Source organism: Phyllopteryx taeniolatus, chromosome 20, assembly GCF_024500385.1.
Source record: "Phyllopteryx taeniolatus isolate TA_2022b chromosome 20, UOR_Ptae_1.2, whole genome shotgun sequence".
Taxonomy (NCBI): Eukaryota; Metazoa; Chordata; class Actinopteri; order Syngnathiformes; family Syngnathidae; genus Phyllopteryx; species Phyllopteryx taeniolatus.
In genome coordinates, this window is record NC_084521.1 from 1332302 (window position 1) to 1350111 (window position 17810).

Consider the following 17810-nt stretch of genomic DNA (forward strand, 5'->3'; position numbering starts at 1 on the left):
CAATCCACGAACTCGTTGGTGGACACCAACGGTGAGGGATGCCGTCAAGCTGAAGGAGTCCTAACAGGCCTTTTTGGCCTGTGGGACTCCTGAGGCAGCTTTGGTCGTCGCTGAAGCAAAAACTCGGGCATGGGAGGAGTTCGGTGAGGCCATGGAGAAAGACTTCCGATGGCTTCGAGGAAATTCTGGTCCACCATCCGACGTCTCAGGAGGGGAAAGCAGTGCACAATCAACACTGTGTATAGTGGGGATGGGGCGCTGCTGACCTTGACTCGGGACGTTGTGAGCCGTTGGGGAGAATACTTCAAAGACCTCCTCAATTCCACCGACACGCCTTCCCATGAGGGAGCAGAGTCTGGGTTCTCTGAGGCGGGCTCTCCTATCTCTGGGGTTGAGGTTACCGAGGTGGTTAAAAAGCTCCTCGGTGGCAAGGCCCTGGGGGTGGAAGAGATTCGCCAGGAGTTCCTCAAGGCTCTGGATGTTGTAGGGCTGTCCTGGTTGACACGCCTCTGCAACATCGCGTGGACATCGGGGACAGTGCCTCTGGATTGGCAGATTTGGGTGGTGGTCCCCCTTTTTAAGAAGGGGGACCGAAAGGTGTGTTCCAACTACAGGGGGATCACACTCCTCAGCCTCCCTGGTAAGGTCTATTCAGGGGTGCTGGAGAGGAGGGTCCGTCGGGAAGTTGAATCCCCGATTCAGGAGGAGCAGTGTGGTTTTCGTCCTGGCCGTGGAACAGTGGACCAGCTATACACCCTTGGCAGGGTCCTCGAGGGTGCATGGGAGTTCGCTCAACCAGTCTAAATGTGTTTTGTGGACTTGGACAAGGCCTTCGACCGTGTCCCTCGAGTGTGGGGGGGGGTGCTTCGGGAGTATGGGGTACCGAACCCCCTGATACGGGATGTTCGGTCTCTATACGACCGGAGTCAGAGTTTGGTCCGCATATCAGGCAGTAAGTCGTTTCTGGTGAGGGTTGGAGTCCGCCAAGGCTCCCCTTCGTCGCCGATTCTGTTCAGAACTTTTATGGACAGAATTTCTAGGCCCAGCCGAGGCGTAGAGGGGGTCCGGTTTGGTGGCCTCAGTATTGCATCTCTGCTTTTTGTAGATGATGTGGTTCTGTTGGCTTCATCAAGCCGTGACCTCCAACTCTCATTGGAGCAGTTTGCAGCCGAGTGTGAAGCGGCTGGGATGAGAATCTGCACCTCCAAATCTGAGACCATGGTCCTCAGTCGGAAAAGGGTGGCATGCCCTCTCCAGGTCGGGGATAAGATCCTGCCCCAAGTGGAGGAGTTCAAGTATCTTGGGGTCTTGTTCATGAGTGAGGGTAGAATGGAACGGGAGATCGACAGGCGGATCGGTGCAGCGTCTGCAGTGATGCGGACTTTGTATCGATCCGTTGTGGTAAAGAAGGAGCTAAGCCGAAAGGCGAAGCTCTCGATTTACCGGTCATTCTACGTTCCTACCCTCACCTATGGTCACGAGCTGTGGGTCGTGACCGAAAGAACGAGATCCCGGATACAAGCGGCCGAAATGAGTTTCCTCCGCAGGGTGTCCGGGCTCTCCCTTAGAGAGAGGGTGAGAAGCTCGGTCATCCGGGAGGATCTCAGAGTAGAGCCGTTACTACTCCACATCGAGTGGAGCCAGATGAGGTGGCTGGGGCATCTGATTCGGATGCCTCCCAGACGCCTCCCTGGTGAGGTGTTCCGGGCACGTCCCACCGGGAGGAGACCCCGGGGACGACCCAGGACACGCTGGAGAGACTACATCCTTCGGCTGGCCTGGGAACGCCTCGGGATCCCCCCGGAAGAGATGGATGAAGTGGCTGGGGAAAGGGAAGTCTGGGCATCCCTGCTAAAGCTACTGCCCCCGCGACCCGACCTCGGATAAGCGGTAGAAGATGGATGGATGGATGGTGAGCAGTCCTCGTGTTTTTGTCAAATTGTGCATAAAGACGAAAATTTATGTCTGCTTCTCCTGGTCTGTAATCAAATCTTGTCGTGCAGGCCCCGGCCTGACCTCAGCCTCCATCCGGGCCCCGTGAGCGTTCTGTTCTGTGCGTCCAGATGTCATTTAGAAATGATGGACGCTGAGCACCCGGGCACCAAGCAAAGATGCAGTCAGGCTAGTAATATTGCCATATTGCAATTCACACATCCAAACAGCCAAATGTCTTAATTTAAGGCCCAAATTCATTTGTTCGAACCCGATTCCACATCCCATTTGCTTCATATCATCACATCCAAACATGCGGTTGACATCTTTGGACTGCTTCAGAGACTGATGACGAAAAAAATAACACATGAGTGAGGGAAATAGACGTGAAGGCACTCTTTATTAATGAATGGGCTTCAGCCAAACGTATGGATGAGGAACTGCTCAGTCCCGTATGCAAGTCTTAAATAATGGAGGAAACACATCAGCCACTCAAGCGGGCAGAAAATAGCTTAGCAGGAAGGCTTACACGTGTACACGCACACGTTTCTGTTTGCCATAAATCTGGGAGCCTGCACACTCATTACGACTTCAGTTATCACAAAAGGTCCCCGAGGCCCAGATGGCTTTCATTTCCTCTCCTGCGCTTCCTTCCTTCCTTCCCTCCTTCCTTCCTTCCTTCCTGCCTCAGGAGACGCTCACTCACTCGTTGGCGCTCCCGTCCTCGCCTGACTGCTAGCGGCTAATAAATGCTAATTGGGGTTTAATTGGATAATGGATTCCAACGTAAACAATCACGTGGACGTCCACTGTTCACTCTGTCATTGTCACTGCTTTTTAAAAAAATATTATTATTCTACTGAAGAGCCTCCCAAGCATTCAAAGAGTTAAGAAGTCCGACAAAGATGTTTAGATCATTGTGAAAACATCACTTAAGCAGCATATACATACCAATAATCGGGCCCAACCTCGCGATCAAAGTCAGCAAAAGACTGATTAATGAATGTTTGTCAAGCTCAATAAACGCATAGCGATAATCATGCCGAATTTGAGCCTTTTTAAAATCTTATGATGAAAGATAAACAAAAAAACAATTATCGGATAACTCTAAAGTGGAGTACACACATCGTGATAATCTGGCCAAGTTTGAGCATTTTTTTTTTTCACTCTTTCGAACATAGTCAGCTAAGGTTTGATTATTGAATGTATCTAAAGCGGGGCACACACATATTGATAATCGGGACAAATTTGAGCATTTTGTCACTCTTTCAAACAAAGTCAGCAAAGGTCCGATTATCCAATGTCTCTAAAGCGGAGCACACCCATTCCGACAATCGGGCTGAATGTGAGCCTTTTTCTACTCTTACAATCAAAGTAAAAAGGGGCCTGATTATCGGATGTCTCTAAAGCAGATTATACATATACCAATAATCAGGACAAACAAAGTGAGCAAAGACCCAATAATCAGGTGCCTTAAAATAGTAGTATACTCATACTGATAATCTGGGCAAATTTGAGCATTTTTAAAATACTTTTATCAAAGTAAGCAAAGGCTCGATTATCAGATGTTTCAGTAGTGTAGTACTGTACAGTCATAGCGATAATCAGGCGGAATTCTAGCCTTTTTACACGCTTTTGATAAAAGCAACCCGATTAACGGGTTACACACACAATGATAACGCGTCCAAATTTGAGCATTTTTTTTTTGCGTTTTCGATCAAAGGCCCGATTATCAGATGTGGCCGCATACCGATCATTTTCCCACTCATTTGCGATCCAGTGACAAACTAGCAGACAGAAGGTAACCTGGAAGTGCTTGCTTGAGAGCTTTTAATTTGAAATAGTCACTCTCTGCTGCCCACTGACAATGAGTTGACTTTTCTTTTTTTCCTTTTTTCTAAATGACTCCTTGGTAATCACGTGTTTGAAGATGTATAAGTTGTGATATTTTCGCCAGTGACACTTCCGGTGTCCAATGAGGTGCTCTTATTTTGACATCTTGGTTCCCACAACCGTCATGCCTGAATGGCGCACGCACGAACGCAGCCTACTAAACGGCACCTCGGCGCCGGGCTGGGCTGAGTCGAGAGTCGGGGAGCGCAGACGGAGCTCTGCCTCAGCGGAGGGGTACGGTCCGTTCGAACACACCGGAAGACGCAGCCGGTCTGTGGCGTCTTGAGCGGGGATGCTCACTACAGCATCAGGTAGGAGGAATGGATAGTGGCTGTTGAATGGACACACCGCACACTCATGTCTCTCTCGCTTTCTCTTTTTTTATTGGAAGGTTTTTACGGCGGATGAGAGGAGGACTTTAGACCGAGACCACCCCCGCCCCTCCCTGCGCCGCTCTTGGCTTCCCCTCATTGCAGATGCAGAGAAGCGGGGCGTGCGCCGCCGATGCGCCCGGCCGCCCCTGATGCTCCTCGGCGCCGCCTCGGGGCTTTCCGCTCGCTGGGAGAGGCTGGAGCGGCCGCCGCCGCCGCCGCGGGAGCCTCCCGCTCGGCCGCGCGCCGCCATGCTGCGCCGAGCGTTGCACGCCGGCCTGAGCGGCGGCTTCCGCGCGCTCGGTCGCTTCGTGGCCAGCCAGCCGGTGTTGTTCGCCTCAGCGCCGGTGCTGCTCGCCGTGCTGCTGGGCGCCAGCTTCAGCCGCTACCGCGTGGAGGAGGACGTGCAGAGCCTGCTGGCGCCCAAGCACAGCCTGGCCAAGATCGAGGGCAACCTGGTGGACAGCCTCTTCCCCATCAACCACTCCAAGCACGCCCTCTACTCGGACCTGCAGACGCCCGGACGCTACGGCCGCGTCATCGTCACCTCCCGGCGGGGGAGCGTGCTGGAGCCGCCGCATCTGGACACCGTGCTCAAGGTAAGCGGCGCCGCTTCCGCTTCTCGCCGTTATTTGGCAACAATACAGTGCAGTCGCTGGGGAAAATGGAAAGAAAAGCACAAGCAGGCAAGCAGAAGGTTTCAGACCATTTTGGTGTTAGTCATTCAAAAACATTAGATCCTTTAAAAGGAGAAAAGAACACACATTTAGCTAGCAGAAAAAGTTTCATCCTTTGTATTTTGTTAACGTTAAAACAGTTCAATTTGACCCACTGAATGTTTAGTCTTTAAAAAAAACTCTCTTTTTGAATATACATTGTCAAAAGACTGCATTTTTTTTCAAATCTATTTTCTCAAAGTTTGTATTTTATACGACAGGTCAATTTGACCCGCAACATAACAGTCGTGTTGATTAATTGATCAAATGTATTTTTGGAATAAAAAAATAATTTAAAAAATAAAATTCAAAGTAGGCAATATAAAAAATAAGTCCAATTGAAGTTTCTTCCATTTAATTTTAAGACGGTCACTGTTACTCTTTGCATGTTAAGTCATTAAAAGGAGACAAACATTTTTAAACATACATGATTGAAATAATGAAAATAGCACAAACAAGGCTGGCAGAAGAAGTTTTATCTTCTTTTTCAGCATTTGAAAAATATATATTGTACTATCTTCGAAGAAAATGAGCACTCTTATAAACATGAATGTCATCTTTGCCAATTACAGGTCCCTTCCATTAACAGTCACTCACAAGAATATTAGCTGCACCTCTATCAATTTCAATACCATTTTCTGTACCGCTTCTCCTCACGCGGGTCGCGGGCGTGCCGGAGCCTATCCCAGCTATCTTCGGGTGGGAGGCGGTGTACACCCTGAACTGGTCGCCGGCCAATCACAGGACACATAGAAACAAACAACCATTCGCACTCACATTCACACCTAAGAGCAATTCAGAGTGTCCAATCAACCTACCACGCATGTTTTTGGGATGTGGAAGGAAACCGGAGTGCCCGGAAAAAACCCATGCAGGCACGGGGAGAACATGCACACTCCACACCGGCGGGGCCGGGATTGGAACCCTCAGAACTGTGAGGCAGATGTGCTAACCAGTTTCCACCGTGCCGCTCATTTCAATACCAAAGTATCCAAAAATGTTACAAGATAAAATTAATGAGTTTATGACTGAAAGCAGGTGCTCTCTCAGTATGAGCCACAGCATATAAATGCGTGCAAACCCACACACGTTAAACGAGGCTTCTAAAAAAATACAAATAAAAATAATTTTTAAAAAAACTACAGCAAACTCCCATGTATTTTTGGCTCGCTATTGATACTCAACTTTTTTTTCCCCTGTGGAACTGATCCCCTAAAACTATTTTCTAGTGCTCCTTCTGTGATGCCATAAGATGGCGCCATAGGGCTGATTAGCAGGAAAGTAGTACAATGAACTCTCGCTGTTCGTAGAAGACGAGGACCTGCCACGAAGACTTCAAATCTGCCAGTCATTGACACGCCCCTCAAAAGGTTCCAATGCCACAAGAAGGCGGCAAAGCACTAACTTTGTCTAAATGAAGCTCTTCAACATGCTTATATGGCACCAAGATGTCGGCAAAACACTACTTTTTTTGCAAATGAAGGTCCTCAACATAGTTCCTTGGGACCAAGATGACACAAGATAGCAACAAAACCCTTCCTCTGTTTAAATGAAGCTAATCAACTCACTTCAACATAGTTCCTTGGCATCAAGTCGGTTGCAAAGCACTACTTTTGCCTAAATGAACCTCCTCAATTTACTTCAACTTACCTCCTTGGCACCAAGATGTAACAGGCGACAAATCGCTACTCATGTCTTGATGAAGCGCCACAACCCATTCAAACATAGTTTCGTTCCTACCAAGGTGCCACAAGGTGGTGGCAAAGCACTATTTTTGTCTAAATGAAGCACTTCAACTCAATTCAAGCTAGTTCCTTGGCATTAAAATGCTACAAGTTGCAAAGTTTGCGTTTTGATGGCTTGCAATGCAAAAAAATGTGTAAGTTGGGGCACACGTAAGTCAAGGCACGCATGTGTAAAGGCTTTTTTGCAATTTCAGCTGCACAGGCTCATCTACCGGATGCAGGTGACGGTGCCCCAGAGCGGCCCGAACAGCTTCAACTACTCCTTCTCGCACCTGTGTCTCCCTGACGACAAGAACGCGTGCATCGTGGACGACATCATCCGCGCCATGGAAGACATCCGGTCGGCCCGGGCCGCCAACCGCTCGGTGCCCGTCCTGCGCTACCCCATCACGCAGCTGGCGGACGGGCGCCGGGCGTACGTCGGCCACCAGCTGGGCGGCGTGCAAAGCTGGGCCCCCGACGGCGGGACGCGGGGGCCGCGGGGCGAGGGTGTTCGCTCGGCGCGGGCGGTCCAGCTGACCTACTACCTGCAGGCGCGCGGCGGCCTCATGGAGGGCGTGGCCGGCCAATGGGAGAAGGCCTTCTACGGCCGGCTGCGGGAGTTTGCGGCGCTCCACCCTCAGCTGGGCTTCTACCCGGCCACGTCGTCGTCCCTCAGGACCGACTTCCAGCTGTCCTCTGTGCTGGCGCGACGACCCCTATTGGCCGGCTTGGGCCTGTGCGGCGCGCTGGCCGTCCTGTGCTGCTCCATGCGGGACTGCGTCCGCTCCAAGCCGTGGTTGGGCGCGCTGGCCTTACTGTCCGTCACGCTGGCGGGGCTGACGGCGGCGGGCATTCTCAACCTGAGCGGCTCCACCTACAACTCCACCTACCTGGGCATACCTTTTGTCATGCTGGGTGAGTTCTGCATCGTTCATCATCTATCGCTGTGCTCTTGTTTCAAATTTGTCTCAAAAATGACAACTGCCCCAATTTAAGTTTTTCAAGTTGCCATTCACACTTTTTTTTTTTAGAATGTAAAACTTTGAAAGATTGAAACATTATGTATTCAACCAAACCACATAACTTTGTCTTACGAAATGCATAACAAAACCAAAACAAAGTTGGCCTCTATTGCGGTAGTTATAAACCTTTAAAATCTGATATTAGAACACGAGCGGTGCAGCAACACACGTAGAGAGACGATATAAAAATACTCGCAGGCATATATTCTTTATCCTCTGCGTAAAATGACTAATATGACATCAGCTTAGTTGTGACAGTCTTCGTTTCATCATCAAATCAATGTTTATTTTCTGTATCTATGTTATACTGCCCCTAGTGGCCAAGGTGCACACACTAGAAGGAGCAACCCAATATCGACTGAATTGAAGCAAAAATGTGTCAAATACTATTAATTTACATTCTATTTATGTATGTTACTGTATTTTTTTATTCTGGATCAAAGATAAATTCTGGAAGGAGCTAGACGAAGTCTGAGCATCCCAGACAGAGAGAGAGTCGTAATTGGTGCCGATTGTAATGGACATGTTGGTGAAGGTAATATGGGTGATGAAGAAGTGATGGGTAAGTACGGCATCCAGGAAAGGAACTTGGAGGGACAGATGGGGGTAGACTTTGCAACAAGGATGCAAATGGCTACAGTGAACACTTTTTTCCAGAAGAGGCACAAACATAGGGTGACCTACAAGAGCGGAGGTAGAAGCACGCAGGTGGATTATATTTTGTGGAGACGATGTAATCTGAAGGGGGTTACCAACTGTAAGGTAGTGGTACGGGAGAGTGTGGCTAGACAGCATAGGATGGTGGTGTGTAAGATTACTCTGGTGGTGGAGAGGAAGATTAGGAAGACAAAGGCAGGGAAGAGAACCATGTGGTGGAAGCTGAGACAGGACGAGTGTTGTGCAGCTTTTCGGGAAGAGGTGAGACAGGCTCTCGGTGGACAGGAGGAGCTTCCAGAAGACTGGACCACTGCAGCCAAGGTGATCAGAGAGGCAGGCAGGACAGTACTTGGTGTATCTTCTGGCAGGAAAGGAGAGAAGGAGACTTGGTGGTGGAACCTCACAGTACAGGAAATCATACAAGGAAAAAGGTTAGCGAAGAAGAAGTGGGACACTGAGAGGACCGAGGAGAGGCGAAAGGAATACATTGAGATGCGACACAGGGCAAAGGCCAAACAAGAGGCATATGATGACATGTATGGCAGGTTGGACACTAAAGAAGGATAAAAGGATCTATACAGGCTGGCCAGACAGATGGATAGAGATGGGAAGGATGTGCAGCATGTTAGGGTGATTAAGGATAGAGATGGAAATATGTTGATTGGTGCCAGCAGTGTGCTAGCTAGATGGAAAGAATACTTCGAGGAGTTGATGAATGAGGAAAATGAGAGTAGAAGAGGCAAGTGTGGTGGACCAGGAAGTGGCAATGATTAGTAAGGGGGAAGTTAGAAAGACATTAAAGAGGATGAAATATGGAAAGGCAGTTGGTCCTGATGACATTCCTGTGGAGGTATGGAAGCATCTAGGAGAGGTGGCTGTGGAGTTTTTGACCAGCTTGTTCAATAGAATTCCAGTGCGTGAGAAGATGCCTGAGGAATGGAGGAAAAGTGTACTGGTGCCCATTTTTAAGAACAAAGGTGATGTGCAGAGCAATGGCAACTATAGAGGAATAAAGTTGATGAGCCACACAATGAAGTTATGGGAAAGAGTCGTGGAGGCTAGACTCAGGACAGAAGTGAGTATTTGCGAGCAACAGTATGGTTTCATGCCTAGAAAGAGTACCACAGATACATTATTTGCCTTGAGGATGTTGATGGAAAAGTACAGAGAAGGTCAAAAGGAGCTACATTGTGTCTTTGTAAATCTAGAGAAAGCCTATGACAGAGTACCCAAAGAGGAACTGTGGTACTGCATGCGGAAGTCTGGCGTGGCAGAGAAGTATGTTAGAATAATACAGGACATGTACGAGGGCAGCAGAACAGCGGTGAGGTGTGCTGTCGGTGTAACAGAAGAATTTAAGGTGGACGTGGGACTGCATCAGGGATCAGCCCTGAGCCCCTTCCTTTTTGCAGTGGTGATGGATTGGCTGACAGATGAGGTTAGACTGGAATCCCCGTGGACCATGATGTTTGCAGATGATATTGTGATCTGCAGTGAAAGCAGGGAGCAGCTAGAGGAACAGTTAGAAAGATGGAGGCATGCACTGGAAAGCAGAGGAATGAAGTTTAGCCGAAGTAAAACAGAATATATGTGCATGAGTGAGAGGGGTGGTGGGGGAAGAGTGAGGCTACAGGGAGAAGAGATAGCAAGGGTGGAGGTCTTTAAATACTTGGGGTCAACCGTCAAGAGCAATGGTGAGTGTGGTCAGGAAGGGAAGAAACGGGTCCAAGCAGGTTGGAACGGGTGGAGGAAGGTGTCATGTGTGTTATGTGACAGAAGAGTCTCTGCTAGGATGAAGGGCAAAGTTTATAAAACAGTGGTGAGGCCAGCCATGATGTATGGATTAGAGACAGTGGCACTGAAGAAAAAACAGGAAGCAGAGCTGGAGGTGGCGGAAATGAAGATGTTGAGGTTCGCTCTCGGAGTGACCAGGTTGGATAAAATTAGAAATGAGCTCATCAGAGGGACAGCCAAGGTTCGATGTTTTGGAGACAAAGTTAGAGAGAGCAGACTTCAATGGTTTGGACACGTCCAGAGGAGAGAGAGTGAGTATATTGGTAGAAGGATGATGAGGATGGAGCTGCCAGGCAAGAGAGCTAGAGGAAGACCAAAGAGAAGGTTGATGGATGTCGTGAGGGAAGACATGATGGCAGTTGGTGTTCGAGAGGAGGATGCAGGAGATAGGCTTCCATGGAAAAGGATGACGCGCTGTGGCGACCCCTATCGGGACAAGCCGAAAGGAAAAGAAGAAGAAGAAGACTGTATTTTTTTATACTGTACAATATTGTTCTACAGCACTATTTTTTCTTTATTTAAAAGCACTACAAAATTTTGTTTGTGTTTTATTAATGGCATTCATTTCAATAAGGAAAGTGATCGAAGTTACAGTCGTGGTCACGGAACAAATTTAACTTAATGCTTAAACTCTATTTCCTTTTAAAATTAAGAATTTGACTACATTTCCTTGCGCCACAAAAAAATTATCAATTCATTGAAAAGCTCTGTGAAAGTTCTGAACTCTTGCTTCCATGCGAGTATCATTGTCTATGTTGCTAAAAGTTGACTTGCGGTCCTGAAGTGCATCACTCGGTCTGCAGAGATCAAGATTAGATGTGGAACCTCCTACGTTCTTAGCAACGTTTCGTCGATTTGCTTGAAAATCGACCGTTTTCCCGTCTTTCAGCACCCTGCCAATTGTCAGCTGTTATTTGTCGAGTTGCTGACAGCAACAAAAACATGACCTGCACACTGCAGAAATTGCTGTCAAAGAACACGAACAAAGATAATACGCCTCAGGAGGTGAACACTCCCATTGATTTCCACCCCCGCCCCCAAGTTTCACACAGAGCTTGTGGTGACTGCCTGCTGCATCTGATCCTTCCCTCCAGGAGCGTATGAGGGGGGGCGGCGCTCATCATTTCCACATGAGTGACAAGTGTTAGCCTGTGACCTTGACTTGCTGGAGTGATGCAGTTGACGTCACGTTTCGTGGCTGACCAAACAAAGTCTCCATCTAAAAGAAAAATCTTGCAGTGAAACAAATTAGTCCACTGAGCAGTAACAAGCTGACTCGACAGAGAAAAAAAACAAAAACATAAAAAAGGCCAAAGACTTGCAGACTATCCAGCCATCCGTTTTCTGTACTACATGTCCTCATCAGGGATGTGGCTGAGATGGAGCCGACATCAGCTGAGTTTTGGCAAGAGAAGCTGGGTGTGAAAAAGCACTGTCATTCTCCCCTATGGGCAATTCAGGGTCTTTAATGAACGTCAGAAGCGTGTATATTTTGGGAGGTGGGAGGAAACCAGAGTAGCAGAAGGAAACCAAAAAGACGGTTGATGAGAGAAGTAGAGCCCCACACACAAGCAATCACAATCAGATTCACAGCAGTGGGCAATCGAGATGTTTTATTGGGGAAAAAGAAAAAAAAACAGCAGAAAACCCAGAGGACTTTTGGTGAAAGAAGCGGGGTACGCAATTAACCATTTTCACACCGATGGACAATTTGGACTCTTGTTTTTCTTTCCTGCGTATTTCTGGAATATGTGAGGAAGGAGAAAACACACAAACACGCAGCGCTCGAATAGAGACTCGAACCCTGAGCGCCTGACTATGAGGCAGTGATGCTAACCTCTCCTCCACCACGATGCTGACTGCATTTGTATTTATTTTTTTTACTTGCTGTAGGGGAAATGTGACCTGATATTTTTGTCAGAGTACATCTAAGGTCTTTTATGTCACGCTGGCGTGCACACATCCAGGAGGGATTTCTTAAGATAGTCGCCGAAAGAAGGGAAGCGGAGTCAGGGGAATAGTTGATGCTCCCCCCAAAAAAGTGCCGCTCTCAATGGAAAAAAAAAAAATGTCATTTGATGGAAACATAGCAAAATACCACAATGGTAAAAAAGCAAATCAAATCAAATGTCAGATTGTCACAACTTCATTTGTGCCTCAGCTTGATGATTTGGTTGCTTGTCTGCATTATTGTCACCCAAAGAGTCGGCTCGCTAGTTCTCATCAGAGGTGTGACGCGCCTCGTCGTGTCGCGGTCACCCAAATGAGGGCGGGTTGAGCTTTATTATATATGGCTGGCGCCATGGCAACCAGAGAAGAGGCCGGAAACCGAGGTGTGCCCGATGAGGCGCCGCCGCTGCAATATGATCGTAAAATATGTTTATTACTGTTGCGCTTGTAGTTGTGCTGCATCATTGACAAAATATTCAAAACCTTCGAGGGGCACTCAAAACGTAATGAGCCCAATTTCATTGAACCTACTAATAATTTAAAAGGATTGTAGTTTAAACACTTGTTTGAAGGTTTTCTTTTAAAAATGTTTTGTTTAAGCCCTGTCCCCTTCCTGTCAGCCATTTTGGAAATGACGTCATTGTTGGATGAGCATCAGAAGCAGAGAGCTGTGATTGAATTTCTGGCTTCGGAAGGGAACATTTTCAAAAGGTTGCATAACGTGCGTGGGGAAGCTGCAATCGGCCACAGCGCTGTCTAAAAGTGGGTGTCCAGGATCAAAGGCGTAGATCTGCTTTGAGTGACCGTAACCCGATCTGGCACCATCAGATTATCACCTTTTTGGGCATTTCAAAGAAGTAGTTAGTTAGTTAGTATATAGTGAACCCGATATGCGATATAGAGCGACCATAACAAAAAAAAAAAATAAATACATTTTGCTCCCTTTTGACTTTTGGACGAGATGGTGTTTGTATTAAAAGAGCTCTTTTGGTTTCACCGTCCGGAGTTTGAAGAGTTCAAACATTTTCCAAATGAGTCTTTTTTTTTTTTTTTTTTTTTTTTTGCAGGTCATGGCCTGTTCGGCTCCTTCGAAATGCTGTCGTCCTGGCGCCGTACGCGTGAGGACCAGCACGTGAAGGAGCGCGTGGCGAGCGTCTTCGAGGACGTCATGCTGCGCTTCTCGGGCTCCACGGCGCTCCACCTGTTGACTTTGGGCCTGGCCGCCTCGCCCCTCACCAACATGGAGGCGGTCCGCCTCTTCTGTCGCGCCGCAGCGCTGGCCGTGGCCGTCAGCTACGCTTACGTGCTGTCCTTCTACAGCTCCTGCCTGGTCTTCACCGGCTACCTGGAGACGGGCTACAGGCACGGCTGCTTTTGCCGACGAGTGCCCAAACAGGAGCGGCTGGACTCCAAGCCGGCCTGGTACCGATGCCTGATGTACACCCGCTACCAGGACGAAGCGCAGACCACCACGGGGACGCCGCACGCGCCTCGCCCGCCCGACCTGGCGCACACGCGCACTTACGTCCGCCCACACGCGGCCGCCGACCACCTAACGAGCGCGCCCGGCCACGCCAATGCCTCGGACGCCCGTCCCCAGGACTCGCACCTTCTGCTGGGCTGCGTGAGGCGTTGCTACGGAGACTGGATCACCAATACCTACGTCAAGCCCTTTGTGGTGCTGCTCTATCTGGTCTACATCTCCTTTGGACTCATGGGCTTCCTGCAGGTAAGACGCTTGTTGCTGCAAAATAATTGACTCGATCTGATGTAGAGATTTTCTCAATAACGTAACGCGTACTTCCAGATAAAAGACCCCTTACATGTCATTTGAACAAGATGGAGAGATTGAGAAAACAGACTAAATGGCTTGAATGATGATTTCAGTATTCTTCTCTGTTGCTGTAATTTGAATGTGACGTGAAGATGTTAAATTGCTCAAAACGGCGATGGAACGCTGGCCATAATTTGCATTCCGACAGGTAAGTTGATTAAAAAATGCCAATTCAGAAATAGTTAACGTGATTGTTGAGGGACTGGTTAATTGGGTACAGCCTGGACTGTTCACTAGTCAGTCGTAGAGCACATATAGACAAACAACCATTTATATTCTCAACTAGACAATTTGGAGTCTTAAATTAGCTTTGGAGAAATGTGGGAGGGAACCGGATGACCGGAAGAAAACCTACACAAACACGGTGAGAGCATGCAAAGTCCGCACAGGAAAGCCAAGATTCAAACCCAGAACCTCAGTGACACGTGGGAACCGCTCGTCCACTGTTCATCCACTCTTTAATATTCTTATAAATAAATGATTGTGTTGAGTGTGTAGACGCTGGTGGCTGACAAGACAACGCATTCACCGGGAATCAGTCTTGTAGCTGACTTCAAAAATATCTTTCGCGTGTGGAGTATATCTTGCTTTTGCGAATCCGTTCATGCTCCCGGGGTTCACGGTCCTCCATGTCGCTGCGCTATCAGTTTTTTTTCGACTTAAGAGCTCCATCAGTCAATCAAGATCTCAATTGCAAGTACAGACAATTAGTAGGTGATTTCAAATGTAAGGAGTGAAATTAAAAAGTTGTTTGAGAAAGAAATACTCAAGTAAGTACAGGTAAGTGCAAAATCCACTTCGCACCGCCGGTAGTAACACGCATTGTGCCGTCGACAGGTGGCCCAGGGCTCGGACCCCAGCGGCCTGGTCGCCATGGACACGGCCACGGTGTCGTACACCCGCGCCCAGCAGCGCTACTTCAGCTCCTACTCGCCCGTCATCGGTTTCTACATCTACGAGAGCGCCCCCTACTGGAACGCCTCGGTGCAGCGCGACCTGCTGGAGTACGCCAAAGGCTTCCAGCGCATCAGCTGGCTGGAGGCCTACCTGGCCTACCTGTCCGAGCACAACCGCTCCACCAGCTCGCCTCGGGACAACTTCACCCGCACTCTCCGCCTGGACTTCCTGCGCGAGCCTCAGTTCGCCCACTTTGCCGACGACATCATCTTCGCCGAGCGGGGCCCCGGCGAGGAGCCCGATGTGGCGGCGTCGCGCATCTTCCTGGTGGCCAAGACCACGGAGAACAAGCGCGAGGAGATGTCGGTGCTGCTAGACACTCTGCGCCGCCTGTCGCTCACCTCCCGCGTGCGCTTCCTCATCTTCAATCCGTCCTTCGTGTACCTGGACCGCTACGCCGCCGCCGTCAGCTCGCCGCTGCGTCACTCGCTCCTGGCCGTCCTCTTCCTGTTGGGTCTGTCCTCCCTGGCCGTGGTGGAGCCCTTAGTGTCCGTGTGGCTGGGGCTCACCCTGCTCTCGGTGCAGTTCGGCGTCCTGGGATTCATGACCCTGTGGGGCGTGGAGCTGGACTGCGTGTCGGTGTTGTGTCTGATCCTGGCGTTGGGCCACGCCGCCGACTGCAGCGCGCCGCTCCTGTCCGGCTTCGCGGCCGGCCGGGGTGACAGCAGGACCCGCTGGGTGAGGGTGGCGCTGGAGCGGCACGGCGTACCCTCGCTGCAGGCCTTCCTGTGCTACGGCGCCGCCCTGGCGCCCGTGGGCTCAGTGCGCTCCAACCTGACGCGCACGCTCTTCCGTTGCCTGGCGCTGACGGCCGGGTGCTCCGCCTTGCACGCGCTGGCCTTCCTGCCCACCCTGCTCACCTTCCTGCCGCCATCCAAGAGCCGAGCCCGCCGGCCCGACGGCGGGGACGCCCCCCGGCAGGAGGTGGAGTGCGTGGAGATGAACGACGGCACTCGAGTGGTCGACCAAATCACCACGGTCTGACCACGGGGGTATGGAAAGAAGTTTTAGAGCATTTATTCCATGGCCTCAAGATCCATCTTAAGAGCCAAGGACTTGTCCTCACTAGTAAGACAATTAAGCGTACTAGTAGGATGTCTGTGTAGGTTCTCAGTCATCCAGGTGATGGTAATCCACTGAGTGTGAATCAAGGCAAGCTTTTTGGTTGTAGGCGTTTCGACCGCTGCACAGACGTATGGCGCAACATCGGCGGGCGGCTTCTTCGGGTCCTGAATCAGAAGCGACATTCATTCGAGGCCAAATTCTGGATAGGGAGGAGCGCTAGTTTGAAAGAGGCGTAAAAGAAGCCATCTACTGTATGTCAAACTCGAAAAGGCGTCACCGCTCGTCTGCCTCTAAACAACGTCCTGACATCTCTCATTCAACGGGAAGACTGGCCCAAACGAGCTGACGAGCGATCGACCGATTGGTATGCAGAACAGTCGTTTCACCAACTACATCCGGCAACAAGAACAAAATCGACTCCACACGTTAAATAAATACTACTACTATGGGGAAACTACAAACAACAATGATGTAAACAATAAACACGTAATTCCTGCCCAGCATGCCTGGTGGGGTTTTGTCAATAAATAGTTGGAGCAAAAGGGGGGGGTCTCACACAGGGCGCCATTTAAGATGGGACAGCCACTGGTCACTAGTGACATGCAGTCGTCCTACTAGTGAGGACAAGGAGTGTTACTAGTACATGGACCATGACATGGATCTCAAGAAAATGGAATAAATGCTCAGTGTTTTTGGTGTCGGACTCTCCAACCCGCTGGTTGCCATGGAGACTGCCGTGTGGGAACATTCACTGGGAGGTGAGCGCGTGGTGTGAAAAACGGAGAGAAAAAAGGTTCAGCAAATGCACATTTTATCATGGAGGAGGAGCGAGATGTAGCGTTTCCATGGCAACGGGCTCATTGCGCCGCAGCCTAAAACGACCAAAGAGCCGATCTCGGGTCTTTCGGGTGCACTAAAACGGATGTTGCCAAATGTTTGCAGAGCACGCGAGGTGGACAAAAGTACTGGGACACACCTCATCATCAATCAGTCAATCAACTCATAAGAGCCCGTTATCTTAATTGATCATCATTTATTCAGTGCACGCTGACCTCACAAATGGACCCAAAATTGTTGTAGCTCGAGTTTTCACTTCCTGCGGGTGTCCTGATACTTTTGTCCTTACGGCGTGCTCATCAGTGACCACACGAGGAGGCCGTCGTCTGTATTTCTACGCCAATGCTGGACAAATAAAGCCACAGTGGTTCAAACACACTGGAGTTGTTGGTAGTTGTGATGTGACTCCACAACAACAGTCGTCCATTTTCTGTAGCCCTTGACCTCATGAACTCATTCACTGGCGTGGACGTTTCTATTGGTCAACTGGAAGCCGAACATTTTCTGCCACTGACGAATATATTTGTCAAGTACTTTTATCAAGCAGTAAGCAGGGAAGACGGTCTTGCCCAGATTGTCTGTGAAATTCAAGCTTCCATGGGACTGTAATGAAGAACAGACGCCAGCAGATGGCGACGTTGCATCGCTTTGGATTTCAGATCGGCACCACTTCTGAGTAGAAGATAAAGATGCTATGGACGACTTTAGGCCCCTCACGCTCCAACAGAGTATGTAGATGTAGGGTATAAACAGAATATGTGTCGCGGTATACAATAGAAAGGTTGTGTTGCAATCTATGAGAAAAGGTGACACAGTTCACCGAGCGAATGTTAAACAGCATGTAAAAAAGCCACTGACCTTCAATTCGCTCACGGCGCGCTTTGTTCGCTTGCTGCCAAATGACAGTTTTACAGTGTCGAGGTCCAATTTGTGAACGTATCACACCAAAGATAAGTAAACGCTGCTTTAAAAACGCTTTTGTTTTGGTACTTAATGTCAAAATCTGCTCAGTACAGGGCCGGATCTGCTCAAGTGGGATTCAGAAAATCCCCACA

The 17810-nt window shown here is 49.3% G+C and overlaps 1 protein-coding gene across 1 annotated transcript; it reads left to right on the top strand.

Annotated features, from left to right (window-relative positions):
* Positions 1 to 3927: 3927 nt before the first annotated feature.
* ptchd1 (patched domain containing 1) lies at positions 3928 to 17730 on the top strand. The gene is made up of 5 exons (XM_061758876.1): positions 3928 to 4136; positions 4217 to 4795; positions 6852 to 7554; positions 13130 to 13791; positions 14734 to 17730. Exons 2-5 carry the CDS (start codon positions 4349 to 4351, stop codon positions 15835 to 15837), a joined length of 2916 nt encoding a protein of 971 aa, XP_061614860.1. The 5' UTR covers positions 3928 to 4136; positions 4217 to 4348; the 3' UTR covers positions 15838 to 17730.
* Positions 17731 to 17810: the final 80 nt, after the last annotated feature.